Here is a 14,613-nt window from a genome sequence, read left to right as displayed (position 1 = left end):
TGGGGGTACAACTTTTCATTTCTCTGGTTGTACACGAAGTAGAGTCACACCACTTGTGTAATCATACTTGTACCTAGGGTAATTATGTTTGTAAAACACAATTTCTAGATAAAACTTCCCTGACCAAATTTATAAGCACCTAGTTCTTTTTGTGCTCCCTGTCTAGGCATTACAGATTTCTGGAAGAAGTTACTTTCTAAGTCTCAGTCTTCTCCAACAATAGTTTTCTTTTCTTTCTTTGGTGTCCTGCTGATAGAGCTGGGATCACCCATATATTTTCAACCACTTAACACATTTTCAATGAGAGTATAATTCTCTTGTAAGAGAGTCTACCTATCTTGTAAGAGTCTACCTATTCCTCCCTTTGAAGCAGTAAATTGTTTTATCCAGTAGATTCCTACTGACTGAGGATGTGCATTGTGCTGATCTACACTTGCTGCTCAAACTAATGGATGATTAAGGTCAGACATGTTTAGCTGTCTCGGGCTGACATCTGAGTCGTCAGCACACCCAGGGAAGAATGATGCATATTTCTTTGGCATGTTTATCTATACTATCATTAATTAAGATAACTTATAAAACTATTTACTAAACTCTCCTGACAGTCTGAGAACTTTCTAAGAAAAGATAGTTAAAATTTGTGAATTGAATGCATGGTTTTCCCAAGTCCCTCTCCCTTGAAAAAAAAATTTAGAATTGTTCGTTTTTGTGACTATAAAAACTTTGTCCAACTTTCTTTAGTTGAACAATTTTAAGTCACTAGCCATTTGCACCACTCCTATTTGTGCCTTGTACTGCATCAGGTGCAGAATGAACTAGGCATTTAAATTTGTATATGGATTTGCAAAATCATTTAAGTAAGCAGACTTCTAAAATTCTTATGATGTGCCAGCTGATATCATCTTTAGTGTTACAAAATAAGTTCAAAAATTTCTACCAGATTTTATTACCTTCCTATAGTAAAAATTACTTATTTTTTCTGTATCTGACAGGACATTTCTCTACTATGTCCTCTTGTCTGTTTTGATGCTTGTGCTCCTCTGGATTTTATTTATTTGGGAAGTGGCAAATAGGTTCTTCCCCACCCACATGTATTGTTTTTTTTCTTTCTCTCTCTGTATTTTGACTTTCCAAATACACAATATATTCTCTTTTCTAAAAATTTATTTATTTACTTCTAATTGACAAATAATAATTATGCACATTTATGAGGTATAATGTGATATTTCAATCTCTATATACAATGTAGAAAGATTTATTCAAACTAATTAACATGTCCAACTCCTCACTGATGTATATTTCTGTGGGAAGAATGTTAAAAATCTGTTCATTTGGCAATTTTGAAATATGCAGTACATTACTATTAACTGTAGTCACCGTGTAGTGCAGTAGATCACTAAAACTTATTCCTCTGGTCTAAGATTTTGGGAGGTAGTAACTGGGTTTCTGGTCTGTTAAATTTGTATCTATAAAAAAGATTGCAATTCCAGGTGTCTGGACATGTTAGAAGCAAAGATTCTGGTACCATAAAAGGTCTAGATAAAAACCACAAGACACTAGATAAAATTATTTTGGAAGATCTTGACTGAAATTCTCAGACTTTATATTCATCTCTGAAAGTGAAAAAGGCAAGGCACATGATTGAGATTCCCTCTGTCAATTTTAATTTTCTTTCCTCTTTGTTAGTTCTAACAGAGTCTTGGTTCCTCTGATTTATTGAGAAATGATAAAAAGAAAATCTGAATCTTATTATCTAGGACTTTCCTTTATCTACTCTGATGCTCATTCTTGCCAATCACTTCCAATCTTCCATAGAAACCTAATTTATTCCAACTGTCTTCTCAGGGAAGAAGGTTCACAACTCACTTTTCTTGTTCTCACTCTTTATACAGGAGGGAGAGGTAAAATAAACAAATAAACAAAAACAGAAAAAAACCAATAAGAGAATCACAGTTTTTTTTCTTTGTAATATTTAATTTGAGACCTCTGTTTTCCCTCTAATGTCAAGTTGTTCTTCTTCATGAATAAGAAATACGTTCTATAAAGGAGACCATACCAATTACACCATAAAAACCAATAGCCTTTATTTTGTAGGTTCAGCACTGGAGTCAGTAAATACAATCTTGGTTTGGTTTCCCTTGTAAAGCAGGTCACCTCCAAGCTCCCTTCATCTTTTGTCATCCTGTGTACTTTAAGAGAACTGGTATGTAGGACAAGATCTCCCTCTCCACATGGGGTCTGAATGATAGTTTATAGTTTGACCCAGTATTTTTATCTAACTCTTCTTTCTCATATGACAATATGATGTTATTTTGCAGGGAAGACATTAAAGAATTCATTTGATAATTTATCTAGTGTCCCCTCTATGCCAGCCACTGTAATGGTGCAGGAAGAGGAGCACAGACTTCAAAGTTTAATGCACAGAATCAATGTCTGTACTAAGCAGTGTTTACCAGGTGTCTCAGGGTATGTGTGTGAATATAAATATATAAGGTCCCTATTTTTTTAAAATGTAAATATATAGAGTTCAGTAAGAAATTATAATGAATCACTGACTACTTTAACTCTTACCCTAATAAGAGCCAAAATGGTCAAGTGTATGCTTTATGCATTTTTCCTAAATTTGAAGGAAAAGTACAAATGCCATAAGGATTCAGTAGTTAGTTATTTCTAGCCTTCCCATGAATATTCAATGAAAACCGTAGGGAGTTCCTTAAGAGTTCCATACTTACTCATCTCTGCAAACAGCTGTCTTCTTTCTGCCATGGTATTTCCTCTTTTCCCACTATCTTCAATCATTCTATGAGACAAAATTGTTACAATGTGCATTATCCTCATACTAATAAGGCAAACAGCCATTTGTATGTAACACATTTGCTGCATTTGTGCCACAGAGAAAAACTCTTTTAAAATTGCAGATTTACAAAGTAAATACTTTCGCTAATCTAAATTGTTGTACAATTTTTCCTTATGTAATGTTTTTGTAGTTTTGCTGAAGGAGGTATAAAATTTTTATTTCCTAACATAAAAATTACTACAACAGCAGATGACCTTATGCTCTAACTAAATACAACCATATACCATCTGTTAGGTGATTCATTTAAAGTATAGTGTCTCCTTCAATTCTGGGAGTATCTACCAAGGCTACTGAGCAGATTTGTTAGTTCCCATTCAACAGCTAATGAGACCAAGGGTCTCATGGACTCGGTGAATGAAGAGCATATACCTTTGGACTCCAAGACCAACATAATAACTTGCACCTCATTCTTCTGCCACTGTTCCTAGTGCACTCACACCCTCAACTTAGAAACAGGGAACTTTCTAATGCTCATCTCCAAGTTGGGTGTTTGCAACAGGTGACAGCTTTCCTGCACATAATAATTTCAAATAAAGTGGCTGGGTTTGCCTCTCTGTCCTTAACCATACCATGTCTGCTGTAGAATGATTTTAAAATTCTATTAAAATGTTAAAAGTTAAAACAGAATAAGAAAAGATGTAACAAATTAAACATTAGCTTGAGGAAAAGGAAAGTTAAGAGAAAGTTAATGGAAATGTTTAGTTGTGTAGTAGTCTTTGGGCTAAAACTCAAGGGTATTGTGGGTTGACGAACTTGATTTCTTTATTATATCTAATAAAACTATTAAAGACTCAAGTTTCTTCTCTCATAAATGCATGTTCATATGCACATGTATGTATAGCACTATGACTTCTGTTTTGATTCTCAGGCATGGTTAACATAAGGCAGAACTGCACACATCCTTTTGCCTGATTTTTGATGTGTCTTATTCTTTCTCAAATCTAGGTCTTCATGCATCCTCTTTTTGTGCCTGGACTGCCTTCAGATCTCAGGTTCTCTGAAATGTTTCCCAGGTCAATTTCTGGCTGGATTTGGTGACTTTCCCCTGAACCTTCATAGGGTGCACAATGCTTTTCACTCAACAAATCTTGGTTCCATCCTTCTGTACTCCAAGAACTGTGCTAACCTTTGGGCATACCACAGGTATCAAGTCACAATTTCTGCCCTCAAGGTGCTCATAAGGTACTGGAAGAGATACAAGAGCACAAAAGCAGTTAAAACACAAGGAGCTGATGGCAATCATAGAAGTGGAAAAGAAAGATGTGAAGATGAGAGAGGTTGACTTCCTGCAGCTGCATTTAACAGAAATCTTCTCAGAAGTTAAGGGACTGTTTATATAAAGTCTTACCTGAGAGGAAAATAATTAGTATAAAAATTATTTTTATAGTTTACATATGAGGTGTCCCCCAATAAGCCCGTGGGATAGAAAATACAGAAATACAGATGAAATGATTAGATGACTAGAGCTGAAACCTAATCAGTGGATCAATACACTTGATGGATTAATAATTTGCAGGCTGACTGTACTGGGTGGTAACTGTAGGCAGGTAGGGAGTGGTTGGAGGAAGTAGATCTCTGGGGGCATGCCCTTGGGAGTTATATATTGTCCCTGCCTCTTTTCTCTTTCTCTGCTTCCTGGCTTCCATAAGTGGAGCAGATTTCCTCTGCCATGCCTTTCCACCATGATTTTCTGCCTTGCCTTGGGCCCATAGCTATGGAGTGGGCTGACTATGGGCTGAACCTTTGAAACTCCTCTAACTTGTTCTTGTCAAGTATTTTGGTCACAGTGATAGAAGGCTGACTGACAAAATGATGTTGGTTAAACTGATTATATAGCCTCATTTGTTACTTCTACAACTGAAGGATACATCAACTGCAAAGAAGAGTAAGATAGACCTGGAGCAGCCTTTATTTATAGAATCAAGGGAAGAATCTATATACATTCATAACAGGTTAAATAATATAACCAGCCTAGTTAGAAACTGGAAAGGAGGAGAGTTACTAATGACCTTCTTTAATTTGGTAACAACTCACTGCTGAACATGGTCAAATCTTTCTTCTTAAAAGATTTTAAATATGCAAGTAGAGCTGACAAATAGAGATGTGGCAAGAAAGTTCCTTTCCTGATACATATCACCCCATCTCCTTTACTCCATAGGAAGTGGGGAGATAATCACCTGACATCCACAAAATAGTCTGGATTTAGCATTCAGTTTTTAGTTCAAGGGCTCAGAAGGAAGTTGAGGCAGTAAGAGAGATGGGGGATAGAGCCAGTGGGTGTTCTTGTGTTTGTCCATATGCTGGTATGAGATGAGATGAAAAAAACCATTAAAATAAATCACAAACAGTGGAAGACTGGGCTCTTACTGGGAATATCAGCAAACTGAAGACCAGCATCTGAGCTCATACACTTTCTGCCTGGACCATTTACTTACACTGCTGTGACATCTCTTTTCCTAGTTAATTTTGTGTGTTTCTGTAAAGTTTTAAAGGGTAATAACTTCATTAATTTGAAATTCTTCTCAGTGCCTAGCAAAAGCCAATCTACCACTGTGGTGACCAGTTAGTATTTATTAATTAAATGAATGAAAGCGAAGGAAAACTACTGGAAAGGGAGAGGGGAGAAAAACAAGAACTAAATTTTCTTTCCATGAAATGGACTTTCAATTATATTTCTAAAATCTGACTCATGAAAAGTGAAATTCAAAATGTACTAGTTTCAAGGATTCATTATTTGAAATGAAAGAAACTAATTTACATTTGTTATAATGTAGGATTATGTGCTTTTAAAGCAAAATCATGTCTCATGAAATAGAAGTTGCAAAAGATGCAAACTACATGAATGTCAACTTTTGGTCTATTCATCATCTCTTCTTTTGGTTAATTAACTCATAAAAGTACCATCATTATTCAATAGGTTATTCAATAGGTTTTAATTCTCACTTCTAAGTAAAATGTATACCTTAAGAGGGAAAGAAGAAGGAACTCAGTGGTGCGATATAATAGGAGGAACAGAATGATTATAAATAGAAGAGGAAAAAATAACACACTTCTCGTTTTATCCCCAGGGTTTCCTGGGAAGCAGGCTGTTGGATACAATGGAGAGCACTCACTCACTACCACTGATCATAGTTATCATAGGAAAAGAAGAGGGGCGCATGCAGCTCAAAGCTTAAACTGATTCAGTAGGGGGACTCTTCAACAAAATGAGCTCAAGAATCAGAGAGGGAAGGGTGCTACTGTGGACTCCTTAATTTCCAATCTGTCTTTAGTCAGTGGATTGAGATACGCATTCTTGACCAACATTCTCATTACCACATCTCTTACATTAAGAAAGAGAAAAGAATGCAACCTTCAGTACAGGAAGGAATGAGTGGTTTTACAGAGGGCAATTTTGCTTCTGGAAATTGTCTAGGACCTTGGTTTTTCATGAATTTTGGTATAACAACTCCTTCCAAAGTCTCTTGGAGGAGGTGAAAGGAAAATAAACTATTTGTAATGACACTACTTATGTCACAAGGGATATGGCTCACCTGTGGGCCTAATCTGGTCAATTTTCTTTCTCCTTTATGTAGACAAGATGCTTACAACTTTAGAAATTATTAGAATATTATGCAAATGTCAAAGAGTGAAAAGAACTAACAGTGACAAATAAGTGATGAGTCCCTGTAGATGAGCCCCTTACTAGAGCTCTACCCCACAAATTATACAGGGCATGTGTTGTTCTCACTTATAAGAATCCATCCATTCATTTAAGAAATACTTATAAAGTAACTATCATTTGTCAGACACTCTGCTGGTTTCTCAAGATCCAAAGGTTAATAAGACATACTTCTTGCCTTAAGAAGCTCCCAGTCCAGAAGGAGAACACATTTTCCTAGTAAATACTTAGCATTTAGTGTAATATATGCCATAATGAAAGCATTCTTTGATATCATAGTTTATTTCCAGGAAGATCGGAGAGAGACATCAACGACAGGGTGATTCTGGAAAATAATTTTAAAGAATGAATAGGAATTTTTCAGATAGAAGAGAGTAGAGGAAGAAAACATCATGAGAAAGGCATGATGCATTAAAAAGGGTGTGGTACATTTGGGAAGGGGGAGTCCTTGGCATTGCTGGGTCCAAGCGTGCGTGGAGATGCCGGTGAGAGGCAGAGTCATGAAGCCTAGGAAGCCTCACTTGTCATGCCCAGACAACCCAGGGCCCTCCTATAGGAAGGAGACTGGTACCGCCCAAGTTGAAGTGGGCCTTGGCAAGATTATGCCAGCATGTTGACTGGAAGAATGACTGGGTGGGCGGGAGGGTAGGGGTGGAGCATATGATCAAAGGAAGAGGAAGTTAACTGGCTACCTCTGTGACTTAGGAACACAACCAGTATGTCTTGTGCCAAAAGGTGGATTTGAAAAATATTTAAGGAGAAACATCAATAGGACGGGGTGATTGCCAGGTCACCTGAAGAATGGCAGAGGAGAGGACCTTAGCTTTCACTCTTTCATATTGGGAAGTGATCTTTTGCCCCTGTGGCAATATTGAGTTTGTAAGAGATGGGGTTGCGATGACTTCTTTCAGCCCAGTCATCAAAAGAAGATGGCAAGACTTGACAAGAAGGTTATCAACTCTGACCCTGTACATAGGTAGGGATAAATTAACAGAGTGAAACAGCCTGGGAACCAGTAAGAAACAAAGAATATCAAAATGTAGGGTACAGAGTGTTAGAAGAAATGTGAATTATGTTTTGGCTTACTGAGAATAAGTTCACATACAACCTTCTCAACCTCAAGTTACTGCATGATACATCCTTAATCCAATGCTATTCGACTTGTTTCTATTACACATGATATATGAGAAGTTTTAAAGGTAGAAGTTTAAACTAATGGTAACTTGCATTTGCATAACTTTCTGAAAATTACAAAATGCTTCTCCCTGTAACTGTGAGAGCAAGTTGGGAGACATTATTATTCTCAAGTTATTGATTGCTAAAGATCTTGAGACACTCAATCAGGTAAAGTAGCTATCCAAAAACAAAGAAATTTTTTTTCTGACATGGCAGGACATTGAATACATTTTTTCCCTGCTTTAATATTTTTTCTTTTTTTATTAGTGCACTATAATTATACATCATAGTGGAACTCATTGCTACATCGTTATACATGCACATAATATAACATTATAATTTGGTCAATTTTGTTCCCCAGCACCCTCCCCCACCTTTTCCTCCTGTCCTCCCTCCCTCTGGTCCCCATTCCCCTACCCTACTGGCCTTTCTTCTGTTTTCATGGATGACCTCACTGTATTTTTCTCCTTTATTTCCTCTCTGCTTCCACATGTGAGAGAAAACATATGACAGTTGACTATCTGAGTTTGGCTTATTTTACTGAACATAATGCTCTCAAGTTCCATCCATTTCCCTGCAAATAACACAATTTCATTCTTCTTTATGGCAGAATAAAACTCCATTGTGTATATACACCCTATTTTGTGTATCCATTCATTCATGGATGGAAACCTAGTCTGGTTCCATAATTTGGCTATTGTGTATTGTGCTTGTCATTTTTAATTTTTAAATTCCTAGGCTAACATGGATTCCAACTGCCAGTAATTTTATTCCACATGCTTCTGTTCAACACAAATTACACTTTCTGAAATTGGTAAGCTGAAAAGATGTTGATAGGACTTGGTGAATAATGGACCAAAGGGAGAATGGAGGAGACTCGCAGCGCTCTCAAATTTCACTGGGAAATTCCTCTGTGTGTGATTTCTTAATGGATACCTCCTATTCTAAAACATTGTTATGCTAGAAATAATCATGGAGATTAAAATAATTCCCAGTGTCCAGATTTATGTAAACTCAGACCCATATAAACTCACACACTGATTCGCACTCTCCCAATTTAAATCCACAGAAGCTGGGCAATGTTTTTAGAAATGTCTGGCTCGGTTTTGCTTTTGCTCCACTCTAGCAAATACGCGGACTCATTGACTTTGTGTTTAATACAGTGGGACTGTTCCCACATTTTATGTCCCTCCTTTTGCTCTAGGTGGATGACAGGAAAACTCTGGGTTCAGCAGTCACCAATTGCTGCAATCCCTGATGTCAATAACTCCAATGAAGGCCATCTCCAGCTCTTTTCCTCTTTTAATTGATTTATTGGTGGCACATAAATGCCCACTTCCATTTCTGTTAAGGAGAAAGGCCTCTCATATGACTTTCTCAGATTTACATTCTAGTCCTAATCTTTGGCAATATAATAAAAAATTATTCATAACTCTTTCCTGAGGCAAAGTATAATTGCATTTGCTTTTACCTCCTCGTCCTTTATCTACATGAGCCCTGACAGTAGGGAAATGTCACTACTAAAATAAATGCTTACAATTCTGACTTAAGTCTTTTCCTTTGAACATCATCTTATACTCTGAAAACTAGAGCCATTTTATTGACTGATTGATTGATGATTGACTTAGCAGGGGCATATCTCACTACTTTAGTGTAATGACCAGCTAGATGGGTTATGGGTTAAAAGGGATTTGATCTTGTCTCTTTGTATTCAGCAGAGTCATTCTTAGCTGTGCCTGCCCATCATACAAATCTGAGACCTTGTCAAAAATGCAAATATCGAGATCTACTGAGTCTGGAGTCACAGCCCAACATTCATCCTTTTCAATGGCATCCTAGATGTATCTGATACACATCTGATATGATGCTAGCTGAGTTTAACCATGAATTTAATTTACAACCTTAGGTTGGAGCTCTTATGTTGCTTTGTACTATGTTTCTAGTTTTGCTTTTCTTTTCTTTTTTTTTGCAGGGGGTGGGTATAAGGGATTGAATTCAGGGGCACGTGACCACTGAGCCATATACCCAGCCCTATTTTGTTTTATATAGAGACAGGGTCTCACTGAGTAGCTTAGCACCTCCTCATTGCTGAGGCTGGCTTTGAACCCGAGATCCTCCTGTTTCAGCCTCTCAAGCCACTGGGATTACAGGTGTGCGCCACCATGCCCGCATGTACTATGTTTCTGTAATTTATAAGATCCACTTAAAAATGTTCTTTGGGATAGAAGCAACAATAGGTGTTGGTGAGGATGTGGGGAAAAAGGCACACTCATACTTGTGGGTGGGATTGCAAATTGGTGCAGCCACTCTGGAAAGTATGGAGTTTCCTCAGAAAACTTGCAATGGAACCACCATTTGACCCAGTTATCCCACTCCTCAGTTTATACCCAAAGGACTTAAAATCAGCATACTACAGTGAGGCAGCCACATCAGAGTTTATAGCAGCTCAATTCACAATGGCTAGATTGTGGAACCAACCTAGATGCCCTTCAACTGAGGAATGGATAAAGAAACTGTAGTACATATATACAACAGAAAATTACTCAGCCATAAAGAAGAATGAATTATGGCATTTGCAGGTAAATGGATGGGGTTGGAGAAAATCATGCTAATTTAAATAAGCCAATCCCAAAAAACCAAAGGCTGAATGTTTTCTCTGATAAGTGGATGATGATACAAAATGGGGGTGGGCAGGGAGGAGGTAAGGGAAGAAAGGAGGAAAGTTGGATTGTGTAGAAGGAAATGAGGAAGGGGAATGGAGCAGGGGGAAGGAAAGATGGTGGAATGAGACAGACATCATTACCCTATGTACATGTATAATTACACAAATGGTGTGACTCTACATCACGTACAACCAGGGAAATGAAAAGCTGTACTCCATATGTGTATAATGAATCAAAACGCATTCTACTATCATGTATTAGTACATAGAATAAACAGTAAAAAAAAAAAAAGAAGGCAATCCTGCTGTATGTGACAACATGGATGAAACTTGACAATGTTATGCTAAATGAAGTAACCAGTCTCAGAAAGACAAATATTGCATGATTTGATGAAAGTACAGTGGTGGTTACCAGGGACTAGGGGGAGGGGAGAATGGAGAGTTGTTTTTCCATCTGTATAATGTCCCAGATGAATTATACAGGATGAATCCGTTCCAGAGACGTATTGTACAGCAATATGCCTATGGTTAACAATATTGCATTATGTATTTACATTTCTTAAGAGGATTTGTTAAGAGGTCTTATTTTAAGAGTGTTTCCACAATAAACAAATAGTCAAACAAAAAAAAAGTTCTTTGGGTCAAAGGGGAAGATAATTAAATTCTTTCAGGAAATTTAAAAATATATAAACATATACACATATGACAAAGGTATCTAATAGGCAAATAGAAAATGCCATTAAAAAGTGATAAACCATTTTTATTCTGGAAAGAACTGCTCAACTGCTCTTTCAAGACAGGTAGAAACCTCTTGTGCTGCGGTCAGAGTGTACACGTTAAAGAACATTGGGTTTTGTTTGCTTTTCATTTGGCCTGGGAAGAAGCTGGGACTCCTGCTCAACAGCCTGCTATCAATCATGCCTCTCCCTTGTTAGAGCAAAGACTGCAGAGTGAGGCTGGGAGCATCATTGGCGTGAGTCAAAAATCCTTTTGGAAGGATGATAATTAAAACTCGAATGATCATGTGGGATTCAGAGTTGTTGGAATGTCTCAGAAGAAGTGAAGAATCCTGTCTATGACTGATCAAAAGGATCTGCTGGGTCCCTGGGAGGAGATGTCAGCGGGAGGGAGCTCCCTCTCCTGATGTATTAGGACCTCCGACTTTTCAGAGGAGCACATTTTATCTAACAAGATGTGTCTTGATCAATGGCTTTGGGCACGTGTGCATCTGCGTTTTCATAATGTTTCATGGATGGCCCACTTTCTCATGGTGGAGTCATGGTTGAACCTAATTCTGGAGGGTCAGACTTCCTTGTCCTCTCCCTGGAACTGCTGAATTCTTAACTTCTGAGGGTAGGTGCTGGGAAATGACTGCTTTGCAATTGCTTGCCTGAGATGTTACTATTCTCAATTTACCATAAGATGGTACTGTTCATAAATAGAGGTCTCTTTTCCTTACCAAACTAATAAATGAAAAAAAATAGTGAAAATCCCCCTCCACCATAATTACAAGACTTTTTCATTAACTTTGCAACAAGTCAACTCCAAATTTTGTAATTGAAATTTTAAACTCCACTCATCTCATTATAGTAGGAATATACTCCATTTTTACATAAGCATTGATAGAAATAAAATAACTTGGAAAACTTTAAGAACTGTAATTCCAAATATTTTTTTCAAGTGACTGGGCTTAATTAAACTTTTGAATAGAGGAAGCACAGAGGCTCAGGATGTGCTTAGCTGGTTGCAATGCAATCCTGTCTATGATTTCTTTTAAGATTTGGACCTTCTAATGTTCTGATAAAAGGTTTGGCCTCTCACTCCACCAAAATGCTTATAGATAAAGGAATCATGGTTCCTTGCATGGACCGGTTTAGGGAAAGAAAGTCAGGATTTGGTGAGAATTAAAAGCAGTTTTACTTTCTGTTAGTGAAATGGGAGCAGGCAAGGGTCTCGGACACACCTGCAAAGCACTTGTCCCTGGGAGAGAGTGAGAAGGGCAAGGCGGAGCAGTGCTGGAGAAAAGCAGATCCTCACATGGTAGGAACTAGTGTGTCTGTACATACTGAACAGTTGCATGTCAGGCAGAAACTCACATCTGGAAAATCCAAAGTGCTTTAGGACATTACTGTTATGACTCCTGGAACTTAAAGGATTCTAGGCCAACTTTTGTTTTGGAAAATCTTAGAAAGTGTAGTAGAAAGAAATGGATTCTCCCTTGTCCAGTTCTCATGTGCTGAGAGAAAAACAAAACGAAACAAACAAACAAAAACAACCAACCAAACAACAATGGCAGCTGCTACTGACCATGGGTTAATGCTTATGGGAGTGATTCCCATAGCAGATATGGGGAAAGGAAGTGAGAATAAAAGTGCAGGGCATGCAATGCAGGCCAGGGAGGTGTATATGTGCTGAATTTCCATTCTTTTTTAGGGAGGAGTTGTGATGAGTTTGGAGAGAGGTGAAAGGGAGGGACAGGAAAGTATATTGTACTTTTGGCAATAGATGAATAAAATCAGGCTTATTCTGAAAGAGGGAGTAATAATAAAGACACTGATAGCTATAGCACCACTATACTGGTTTTATTAGTACCATTTTACCATCAAGGTTCAGATTGCCTACGTGGGTAATTTAAGGCTTAAAACTAGACATGTCCCACAGCATAGCCCATCAGCCTTCTTCAGAGAGACCAAAATGAGGTTGGGGAGTAGCTCAGTGGTAGAGCACTATGCCTAGTATGTGCAAGGCCTTGGGATGGATCCCCAGTAGCAAGGGGAAAAAATGCTCACAAATAAATGCAATTCTTAAAAACCTTAGGAAAAAAAGAGCAAAATGGAATGGATGGAATAGTATGGCATAATACTCAAGGGAATTTCTGTGTTTTTTTCCTGAAGATATTGATTGAAGAATGTTTTCTACACTAAAAGGGTGAAACAAAACTCAAGTGTCTGTCAGTGGATGCCAGGAGAGGTTGGTAGGATGTGGTTCGCATGTCACACCATGTCCCACATTTGCTAAGTTAAGGGACCTGAGAGTCATGAGGTGCCTTTCTTCTCTACCTTCCCCCTTCACTTTCTTCCATTTCTTTCTCCTATTCATTTGATTCCCTTATTCTCTGATTCAAAGTTCTTTTCCTTAATTTTCCTCCTTTACTGACTTTATTTTTATGTGTGTGAAGGAGTGGGACTCAAATCAACACACTAGATGATCCTTACCTTGAGAAAAAAAGTCCAAGCAGTGTGGGAAGAGAAATATCATGAGGGACCCAGCAGAGTCATGTCATCCATGATCAGTGGCATGGACATCATGGTACTTTATACCACCCTAGACTCAGAGCACAGGGCTGCCTAGGCATGAGGACTTTGGTGTGAATGGGGAAGGAGAATGGTCATTTATTTGGGATTGATTTTAATGGGACTAGAGCATCTTCTTACCATGAAACCTCTCCTCAATTTCCTGTGTGTCATTGAGATTTAGCTTAAAATTTCACCAACAGAAGCTTATTTTATGCCTTAGAAACACAAATGTTCTTGGGAAAATCAGAAAGTTCCATTTAGTATAATTAATTTAGTTCCTTTATTCTTAATTCTTGGCTGAGATAAACACAGTGGAGAGATTGCAATTTTGAATCATAATGGCTCTAGTGTGCTTTTAGGGAAGTCCAGGTCTGGATGACACCCTTCAGAAGACTCATGGGAAAGCTGTCTTGAGAGGTAAGGATGACAGAAGGATAAATGGTGGATGAGGGATAAAACAGGGCGTGAAGGATGTCAAAATGTCCATCACTGTGTATTTACAGATTCAGAACCAGTAACAAAACACAGGAAGAACACATGTTTACACTTTCTCTACAAGAAGGGTAAGAAAAGATCACAGGTATGTCCTTTTTTTTTCTTTTTAACCCCTCTCTTCCCTACTGATTATGCTATATATTCCTGAAAATTTATTTGGGCCCAAAAAAATATTTTTAAAGGGTAAGTCTCAAAAATTCTAGACTTCAGACAAAGTTAACTTTTTGAGTTTTTTTTGTAAACATATATTTAAAATGGGGCTGTATGGGAACCTACATTTAACCATATTTCAATCTAGTTTCATATGTCAGTAAAATATATAATAGAATAATCCAGTTACATATCAATTAATCTTGTTCTATTTTTCCTTTCCCCACTTAAATTCTCTCTGTGGTGAATACTTAAGGCTGATATACTATAAAACAATTTTAAAAACAGCAATGACTTTGTAGGGCCACTAATGATT

At 37.6% G+C, this 14,613-nt stretch overlaps 1 protein-coding gene across 18 annotated transcripts in view; it reads right to left on the bottom strand.

Moving 5' to 3' along the window:
- The window catches only part of DTNA (dystrobrevin alpha), a 357,757-nt gene that overhangs the window by 125,381 nt on the left and 217,763 nt on the right, over positions 1 to 14,613 (bottom strand). For 15 of the 18 annotated variants that reach the window (XM_079108515.1, XM_079108517.1, XM_079108514.1 and 12 more), the window contains one exon: positions 2,733 to 2,800. In XM_079108515.1, coding sequence (XP_078964641.1) covers positions 2,733 to 2,799 — 67 coding nt within the window. In that variant the 5' untranslated portion in view covers position 2,800. Of the gene's footprint in view, positions 1 to 2,732; positions 2,825 to 14,613 lie in introns of those variants that run through there. The other 3 variants (XM_079108521.1, XM_079108520.1, XM_079108504.1) reach the window with 2 other exon arrangements.

The sequence above is a fragment of the Sciurus vulgaris genome, assembly GCF_902686455.1.
Source record: "Sciurus vulgaris genome assembly, chromosome: 13".
Lineage (NCBI taxonomy): Eukaryota > Metazoa > Chordata > Mammalia > Rodentia > Sciuridae > Sciurus > Sciurus vulgaris.
Note: the sequence above shows the minus strand (reverse complement) of the source record. Positions and strands in the feature narration are given on the sequence as shown.